This window comes from Procambarus clarkii, chromosome 83 (genome assembly GCF_040958095.1).
Source record: "Procambarus clarkii isolate CNS0578487 chromosome 83, FALCON_Pclarkii_2.0, whole genome shotgun sequence".
Taxonomy (NCBI): Eukaryota; Metazoa; Arthropoda; class Malacostraca; order Decapoda; family Cambaridae; genus Procambarus; species Procambarus clarkii.
Window position 1 is genome coordinate 13,544,228 of NC_091232.1, and position 10,662 is coordinate 13,554,889.

Genomic DNA, 10,662 nt, shown 5'->3' on the forward strand with positions numbered 1-10,662 from the left:
ATATCTCTTTGAGTGTTAGTGAACACACTGCCTGAAGTTATCGTACATGTGGCGGGAGGCGACGCATGCGCAGTAGAGCCTCACACGACTGCTACCCGTCCCACACGTAGAGGTGAGTACTGGCGCTCCTCTCTAATACAATATTTGCCTTATAATAAGTTGTTCTAGGCTCTTAACAGTGCACGTAGATGTTGCAGAGCAGTAATTATTGTGGCCGAGATAATAATTTGCTCTCATAAGTCTGCTACGTCTTGAAATATGTATTAGGGAAGGCAAATTACCGCTGGCCGCCCCTGCCCCAGTGGCTTATCAAAGTGGATGTGTAGGCGTTACTTTATATATATATTATATATATATATATATATATATATATATATATATATATATATATATATATATATATATATATATATATATATATATATATATATATATATATATATATGAAGCACCTTGAGGTGCTTCCGGGGCTTAGCGTCCCCGCGGCCCGGTCGTCGACCAGGCCTCCTGGTTGCCGGACTGATCAACCAGGCTGTTGGACGCGGCTGTTCGCAGCCTGACGTATGAGTCACAGCCTGGTTGATCAGGTATCCTTTGGAGGTGCTTATCCAGTTCTCTCTTGAACACTGTGAGGGGTCGGCCAGTTATGTCCCTTATGTGTAGTGGAAGCGTGTTGAACAGTCTCGGGCCTCTGATGTTGATAGTTCTCTCTTGAACACTGTGAGGGGTCGGCCAGTTATGTCCCTTATGTGTAGTGGAAGTGTGTTGAACAGTCTCGGGCCTCTAATGTTGATAGTTCTCTCTTGAACACTGTGAGGGGTCGGCCAGTTATGCCCCTTATGTGTAGCGGAAGCGTGTTGAACAATCTCGGGCCTCTGATGTTGATAGAGTTCTCTCTCAGAGTACCTGTTGCACCTCTGCTCTTCAACGGGGGTATTCTGCACATCCTGCCATGTCTTCTGGTCTCATGTGATGTTATTTCTGTGTGCAGGTTTGGGACCAGCCCCTCTAATATTTTCCACGTGTAAATTATTATGTATCTCTCCCGCCTGCGCTCAAGGGAGTACAGTTTTAGGCTCTTTAGTCGGTCCCAATAGTTTAGGTGTTTTACTGAGTGGATTCTAGCAGTAAAGGATCTCTGCACGCTCTCCAGGTCAGCAATTTCTCCAGCTTTGAAAGGGGCTGTCATTGTGCAGCAGTACTCCACTCTAGAGAGCACAAGCGTCTTGAAGAGTATCATCATCGGTATAGCATCTCTAGTGTGAAAAGTTCTTGTTATCCAACCTGTCATTTTTCTTGCAGTTGTGACGGCTACTTTATTGTGTTCTTTAAAGGTAAGGTCTTCCCACATGAGTACACCCAGATCCTTTACATTGCCTTTACGTTCTATGTTATGATTTGCCTGAGTTTTGTACGTGGTTTCCGTTTTTATATTTTCATTTTTTCCATAGCGCATGAGCTGGAACTTATCTTCGTTAAACACCATTTTGTTTTCTGTAGCCCATAGAAAGACCTGATCGACATCTGACTGGAGGTTTGCCGTGTCCTCTATGTTGCCTACTCTCATGAAGATCCTAGTGTCATCTGCAAAGGATGATACAGTGCTATAGGTTGTGTTCTGATCTATGTCCGATATGAGGATGAGAAAAAGTACTGGAGCAAGCACAGTACCCTGGGGGACTGAGCTCTTCACGGTTGATGGGCTGGATTTTATTTTGTTGACTATTACACATTGAGTTCTGTTGGTCAGGAAATTGTAGATCCATCTGCCTATTTTTCCGGTAATTCCTTTTGAACGCATTTTATGTGCAATAACGCCATGGTCACATTTATCAAAAGCTTTTGCGAAATCTGTGTAAATTACATCAGCGTTTTGTTTGTCTTCCATAGCATCTAATGCCATATCATAGTGGTCCAGCAACTGCGACAGGCAAGAGCGCCCTGTTCTGAAACCATGTTGTCCGGGGTTATGGAGATGCTGTGATTCCATGTATTTTGTGATCTTACTTCTTAGCACTCTCTCAAAAATTTTTATAATGTGTGATGTTAGTGCTATCGGTCTGTAATTTTTTGCCTCTGCCTTATTTCCTCCTTTATGAAGTGGTGCTATCTCTGCTGTTTTTAGTATATCAGTATATATAGGCCGACACCTGACCAACCCATCCCTAGGGAAAGAATTAACCAGAAACAGGTATAGCTTAGCTTAGAATGGTCAAAGAGGATTAAGCGGTCAGAGAATAAGGATGAAAGATTAAAGAAAAGCCTCATGAACACACAATATATGAATATATATATATATATATATATATATATATATATATATATATATATATATATATATATATATATATATATATATATATATATATATATATATATATATATATATATATGTTATTAAATATGACCGAAAAAGTAAGATTAATAATTCTAACACGAATTTTCTCAATCTTTCGTACATTACGCTTCACTGTTGGAGGTAAATCAAAAATCACTTCTCCAAAATTCATTTTTATTTCTAGTCTGACGCGACACGGGCGCGTTTCGTAAAACTTATTACATTTTCAAAGACTTCACAAATACACAACTGATTAGAACTTACGTCTCTCTGATATTATATCTACATTTGAGTGAGGTGGGAAGGATGATGTGGCATTAACACAAGACAGAACAGGGGATATTAATAGGCGTTTAACGATGCATAAGCAACAGGGCTCCATTAAGGAACATATAATCTCTTCCCATAACCAAACCATCGCCAGAGAAATCCTAGTAAACAACACAGAAATCATCGATAGATACAGCGATAGCAGGCGGCTTGACGTTTGCGAGGCACTACACATCAAGAAGTCAACACCAGCAATCAACAGCCAATTATTGCACAACTATATTCTACCCACCTCAAGACTCCGCTCCAATATAGAAGCATCAAGAAATATGGACCAATAGGCTTTCTACAAACACTTCTATTCAATACCCATTGTTTTCTGTTCTGTCTTGTGTTGATACTTTTAATACCCTATTAATATCCCCTGTTCTGTCTTGTGTTAATGCCACATCATCCTTCCCACCTCACTCAAATGTAGATATAATATCAGAGAGACGTAAGTTCTAATCAGTTGTGTATTTGTGAAGTCTTTGAAAATGTAATAAGTTTTACGAAACGCGCCCGTGTCGCGTCAGACTAGAAATAAAAATGAATTTTGGAGAAGTGATTTTTGATTTACCTCCAACAGTGAAGCGTAATGTACGAAAGATTGAGAAAATTCGTGTTAGAATTATTAATCTTACTTTTTCGGTCATATTTAATAATATATGTCTACAGGAAAGACTGCTACCAAAATATACTAATATATATATGTATATATATATATATATATATATATATATATATATATATATATAATATATATAATGTATATATATATATATATATATATGTCGTACCTAGTTGCCAGAACGCACTTCTCTGCCTACTATGCAAGGCCCGATTTGCTTAATAAGCCAAGTTTTCATGAATTAATTATTTTTCGTCTACCTAACCTACCTAACCTAACCTAACCTAACTTTTTCGGCTACCTAACCTAACCTAACCTATAAACATAGGTTAGGTTAGGTTAGGCAGGGTTGGTTAGGTTCGGTCATATATCTACGTTAATTTTAACTCCAATAAAAAAAAATTGACCTCATACATAATGAAATGGGTAGCTTTATCATTTCATAAGAAAAAAATAGAGAAAATATATTAATTCAGGAAAACTTGGCTTATTAGGCAAATCGGGCCTTGCATAGTAGGCTGAAAAGTGCGTTCTGGCTACTAGGTACGACATATATATATATATATATATATATATATATATATATATATATATATATATATATATATATATATACATATATATATATATATATATATATATATATATATATATATATATATATATATATATATATATATATATATATATATATATATATATATACATTAATTGGCTGTTGATTCACCAACCAGGAATCAACAGCCAATTAATGCACAACTATATTCTACCCACTTCAAGACTCCGAACCAATATAGAAGCAGCAAGAGGAAGTATGTGCCAATAGGCCCTCTGCAGTTACTTCCATTCTTATGCCCCCTTATCCAATTAATACCCATTGTTTAGTGTTTTGTCTTCCATTTGTCACAAATTTGTTCACCTCATCCAAAACTGTTGCACCATATCACCTCACCCAAGTACGAGTATATATGACGGATAAGGTGTTTAGTGTTAGCATAAGTAAAACTATGTTTATTGTTTTCAGGTTACAGTTGTGTGTGTGTAAACTAAAGTCTTTGAAAATGTAACAAGTTATTACGAAACGCGTTCAAGCGTCGCGTCAGACTAGAAATAAAAATGAATTTTGGAGAATTGATTTTTCAATTACCATCGACAGTAAAAAGAAACATAAGAAATATTGAGAAAATTCGCGTTAGAATTATTAATCTCACCTTTTTGGTTATATTTAACAATATATATATATATATATATATATATATATATATATATATATATATATATATATATATATATATATATATATATATATATATATATATATATATGTCGTACCTAGTAGCCAGAACGTCGTACTCGGCCTACTATGCAAGGCCCGATTTGCCTAATAAGCCAAGTTTTTATGAATTAATATTTTTTCGACTACCTAACCTAGCTTTTTCGGCTACCTAACCTATAAAGATAGGTTAGGTAGGGTTGGTTAGGTTTGGTCATATATCTACATTAATTTTAACTCCAATAAAAAAAAATTGACCTCATACATAATGAAATGGGTAGCTTTATCATTTCATAAGAAAAAAATTAGAGAAAATATATTTATTCAGGAAAACTTGGCTTATTAGGCAAATCGGGCCTTGCATAGTAGGCTGAGAAGTGCGTTCTGGCTACTAGGTACGACATATATATATCTGCAACCGATCCGAATTGACAGTACGTTTTAATACTATGTTTAATAAGTACATTTCCTTAATGTCATACATAGTACATAATTGCACTTATGGGGCTGTTACATTTATCACCCCATTTAATTCCCCTCGTTTTCTGTTAATAAGACACTTAGAATTTTAGGATGAAGTTTTAAAGGTCAGTTTACTATTAACAAGTTTTAATTACTAGGAATTTCTTTTTCACTTTTATTAAACAATAGAGATTTTATACAAAATTTGAAAATATCCTGAGTTATTTTACAATTTATTTAAATATTTTAGTTTTGTTTTATTTGTGTAATAAAACTGTAATATCAGTTTAGCTATGGGTTAAGTAGTAATTGTAATTAAGAAGCAATAAAATGTTTATCTTGATAAACTAAGACAGTTAGGTTAGGTCATGGTTTTCTATTCAGCTTTTCAGGAAAACGCAAATATTCACAATATATTTGACAGTACGATTTAATACTAAGAGTAAATAAGTACAATTTCTGACTGTCATACATAGTACATAATTGCACTTATGGGGCTGTTACATTTACCTCTCCATTTTTGGAGAACGGGCTAGCCGCTGACGTAATGCTCCCATTGGTCGGTACATACGCCTTGGTGCTAATGAAAAAAAAACCACACAAGCTATGAATTGACACTTGCTATTAAGAGCTGCAGTGTATATTGCTCTCATAAATTATTGAAGATAAAGAATATATATATATATATATATATATATATATATATATATATATATATATATATATATATATATATATATATATATAAATATGCAAACAATCCTGAACGGTCTCCAGGCATATATGCCACTGAAAACTCACACCCCAGAAGTGACTCGAACCCATACTGCCAGGAGCAACGCAACTGGTATGTACAGGACGCCTTAATCTGCTTGACCATCACGACTGGACAAAAGGATGTGATAGCCGAAGCTATTTGAACCACTTCCCCGCCAACACTCGGATGGTAATCTTGGGCATAGCATTTTATCAAATCACCTCATTCTTTGGGGCACATGTGAGGGACACAAATGAGAACAAGTCTGAATGGTCCCCAGGACTATATGCAACTGAAAACTCACACCCCAGAAGTGACTCGAACCCATTCAGGCTTGTTCACATTAAATAAATATGAAAATAAGATTAAAATATGCCATCACAGAAAACGGACGTGTTGAGTGAAGATGAAGACTTGCTGGCTGTGGACGTCATTGAACATTAGGGATGACTGTACCTGTCCGGGTTTCCGAGGTGACCACATTTGGGGACGACAGAACGGAGCCCTTTAATACCCCTTCGGAAACATATATATATGAAAGGGAGAGGTCGATAAACGATTGAAAATATTTGGAGACTATGTGGTACCATCGAATAAAAAATTCAAATACCCCATATGCTACAAGGGGCCATAGACAAAAAATTGAAAACACCCCTATGACTATGGGATCCCTTGAAAAAATGAAAAGGGAACCCAATAGTCATAACTCTCACTACTCAACCTTAATGTGAGAAGTTCCACCTTTACTGTGGGAAGTTCCACCTTTACTGTGGGAAGTTCCACCTTTACTGTGGGAAGTTCCACCTTTACTGTGGGAAGTTCCACCTTTACTGTGGGAAGTTCCACCTTTACTGTGGGAAGTTCCACCTTTACTGTGGGAAGTTCCACCTTTACTGTGTGAAGTTTAGAATGAAAAATAATGAAATCTTTATTTCTTTCTATTGGATGTAATTACATTTATAATACCTTGCTAAATTGTATTTAATTAATATTAGTTTACATAAATATATATTTTGGGCAGGTAACCTTCATGTGCCTGTTTGTTTACATTTGATTTTTCCAGGAGTTGGAGACGTCTGAGAAACGTTGGACGAAGTACAGACGTCTGAGGAACGTTGGACGAAGTACAGACGTCTGAGGAACGTTGGACGAAGTACAGACGTCTGAGGAACGTTGGACGAAGTACAGACGTCTGAGGAACGTTGGACGAAGTACAGACGTCTGAGGAACGTTGGACGAAGTACAGACGTCTGAGGAACGTTGGACGAAGTACAGACGTCTGAGGAACGTTGGACGAAGTACAGACGTCTGAGGAATGTTGGACGAAGTACAGACGTCTGAGGAACGTTGGACGAAGTACAGACGTCTGAGGAACGTTGGACGAAGTACAGACGTCTGAGGAACGTTGGACGAAGTACAGACGTCTGAGGAACGTTGGACGAAGTACAGACGTCTGAGGAACGTTGGACGAAGTACAGACGTCTGAGGAACGTTGGACGAAGTACAGACGTCTGAGGAACGTTGGACGAAGTACAGACGTCTGAGGAACGTTGGACGAAGTACAGACGTCTGAGGAACGTTGGACGAAGTACAGACGTCTGAGGAATGTTGGACGAAGTACAGACGTCTGAGGAACGTTGGACGAAGTACAGACGTCTGAGGAACGTTGGACGAAGTACAGACGTCTGAGGAACGTTGGACGAAGTACAGACGTCTGAGGAACGTTGGACGAAGTACAGACGTCTGAGGAACGTTGGACGAAGTACAGACGTCTGAGGAACGTTGGACGAAGTACAGACGTCTGAGGAACGTTGGACGAAGTACAGACGTCTGAGGAACGTTGGACGAAGTACAGACGTCTGAGAAACGTTGGACGAAGTACAGACGTCTGAGGAACGTTGGACGAAGTACAGACGTCTGAGGAACGTTGGACGAAGTACAGACGTCTGAGGAACGTTGGACGAAGTACAGACGTCTGAGGAACGTTGGACGAAGTACAGACGTCTGAGAAACGTTGGACGAAGTACAGACGTCTGAGGAACGTTGGACGAAGTACAGACGTCTGAGGAACGTTGGACGAAGTACAGACGTCTGAGGAACGTTGGACGAAGTACAGACGTCTGAGGAACGTTGGACGAAGTACAGACGTCTGAGAAACGTTGGACGAAGTACAGACGTCTGAGGAACGTTGGACGAAGTACAGACGTCTGAGGAACGTTGGACGAAGTACAGACGTCTGAGGAACGTTGGACGAAGTACAGACGTCTGAGGAACGTTGGACGAAGTACAGACGTCTGAGGAACGTTGGACGAAGTACAGACGTCTGAGGAACGTTGGACGAAGTACAGACGTCTGAGGAACGTTGGACGAAGTACAGACGTCTGAGGAACGTTGGATGAAGTACAGACGTCTGAGGAACGTTGGACGAAGTACAGACGTCTCCGGAACGTTGGACGAAATGCAAGGAAGTTATTGATGACTTTTCATTAGTGTAAAGTAAAACATAAGAAATACCAATTTTAATCTCTTCAGCAAAACAATTGAATTACAAAAAGTTACTGAAAATATATAAACAACAAAATAATATATTAAATATGTAATAAATTTCTCAAAGTTCAATACTGTACCACAATATAGAAGCTGGAGCACCGTACTGAAGAAGTACGAGACAGTCGCCAGTGAACAAGGAGAAACCGAACAAAAGTATTGTGAGGTGCTAATCAGTAAGTTCAGTATGCCAGTAACGCAAGACAACAAAAACTGGACCCGTTTTGGCCTGGCTTTGTGTATGGAAGGACGAGATGCACTGGCTTGTGTGTTCACGTGGTTGTACCAGGGCGGCTTCCCAGTAACTGTGTCCAACGTTAACCTCTTTGATCATGAGAAGACAATACTGCAAGATTCAACTGACGCGGCAGCTTTTGATATTACCCTGTTGTACAAGCTCCTGCGGCGTGTGTGTGGTCTGGCTGACATTAAGGACCCCACGTGGACCACTCCAGGGCCTAGCGGACCATCGCTTGAACATCTCATTTACAAGCTGAAGACGTTCAGAGACAATAAATGGGGCCATATAAATAAGATGACTGAGCAAGACCTTAAGGAAAACCTGACAGAGCTCCGTAATATACTGAAGATGATGTTGGCTAAGGCCGGCGCCCGGTGTGGGAAAGACAGCCGTGAAGTGGACCGAATGTTTAGAAACTTCACTGTGTTTATTGACGCACTGCTAGAAAAAAACACAGAGCCGGTGTTTCAGCGCCAAATGGGGGGCTTGACACCGCTTTCTTGGGAAGATCCCAACAGATTACACCAGGAAGATTTGCTAGTATTACAAGAGCAAGATCTCAACCAATTGTGTTACGTATTCGCTGTGATTAAGGCAGGAAGATTAGTACTTGACACAGTGTTCAGATGGTCATACAGAGGTACCTTCCCAGTACACAATTACCTCACTGAGGAATTGGGGTATACAAAAGCCCAGTTCAGGCAGACCTTTGATGCTTACCAGCGGGATAAGCTTCAAGCTTCTGCTGACAGCACTAGTTTTGATTTTATCTTATTATACAAACTACTGCAGCGTGTGTGTGGTCTGGCAGATATTCATGACCCTACGTGGACCACTCCAGGACCTCTGGGGCCATCGCTTGAGCACCTCATTTATAAACTGAAGCAACACCGAAATTATGCTGTTCATGGACAACTGAGTATGACTGAGCAAGACTTCAAAACAACACTGAAAGAACTCAAGGACTTAATGGTACAGGTGTTGACTCAAGCCGGAGGACGGTTTGGGAGAACTGATAATGATGTGAGTCAGGTGATCAACTCTGTCACCGAGTATATTGATGCATCGTATACAAAGATCACAGAGCTGCTGGACCCCTCAGATCTTGCGGATATGGAAACCACCTCTACAAATAGATGAAGATGTTCCATAAACTTCCTTTTAATTATCATGTAACATTGTAGTTTTCTGCTCTAAGAGTCTGACCTTCCTTCCTGCTGTCATTCACGGTTTAAACTTTTATTTATTTTTTTATTTATTTTTTTATTAATTTTTTATTTATTTATATACAAGAAGGCACATTGGGTTTACGAGAGTACATAACATTGATGTTTTTACATTCTTGTAAAGTCACTAACACGCATAGCGTCTCGGGCAGGTCCTTAATCTAACACATAATTTAAGTAGGTAATTTCTAAGAAAATTTAAAAATGTTAACAGGTACATTGTAAGAAATATTTTGCACAGCGTTTCAGGCAAGATGTGGGAAAACTTAAAAGTTAAGACTTAAAAATAATTGAGATCAAAATCATGAATTGAACTGAAATAAAAAAAAAGAATGACAATAATTACAAGATGGACGGAACAGCTGAAATTGCAACAGAACAACACAAGTAATTTTAACTAAATAAACAGACAGGCTATAATTTTCTTTAAGTTTCTTCATGGCAAATATTAGCAGTTATACAAGTTGGTCATTAATCATTAATGTTTGATAATAGCAAGACATGGGCTGACATTTAGGGGGGTAAGGTAGGTTACATGGAGTTAATTAAGTAGTACTTAGTTTTACTCTTAAACTGGTTGGGAGAGGTACAGCCATTGACATGATTGGGAAGGTCATTCCACATTCTGGGTCCCTTGATTTGTAGAGCATTTCTAGTTTGATTAAGTCGTAATCTTGGAATATCAAATATGTATTTGTTTCTGGTGTGGTGCTCATGGGTTCTGTTACAACCTTCTAGGAAGCGTTTAAGGTCAGGATTGACATTACAATTCACAGTTTTATATATAGAAAGTACATTTGAGGAAATGTGCAGTGACTGTCGAACTCACTCCCTGATGAATTAAAATAACTGTCCATCCTATGCCCTGTTCAAAAGTA

General features: G+C 38.6%; 1 protein-coding gene across 1 annotated transcript; it reads left to right on the forward strand.

The window, feature by feature from the left end:
* Positions 1-9,833, forward strand: LOC138358455 (uncharacterized). Its single transcript, XM_069316432.1, has 2 exons — positions 1-112; positions 6,834-9,833. The coding sequence occupies exon 2, from the start codon at positions 8,505-8,507 to the stop codon at positions 9,696-9,698; it is 1,194 nt and encodes a 397-aa protein (XP_069172533.1). The 5' UTR covers positions 1-112; positions 6,834-8,504; the 3' UTR covers positions 9,699-9,833.
* The last annotated feature ends 829 nt before the right edge of the window (positions 9,834-10,662 follow it).

Excerpts from the sequence above, each read along its gene's own strand:
- LOC138358455 (XM_069316432.1), top strand. The coding sequence starts at position 8,505 with ATGCCAGTAACGCAAGACAACAAAAACTGGACCCGTTTTGGCCTGGCT.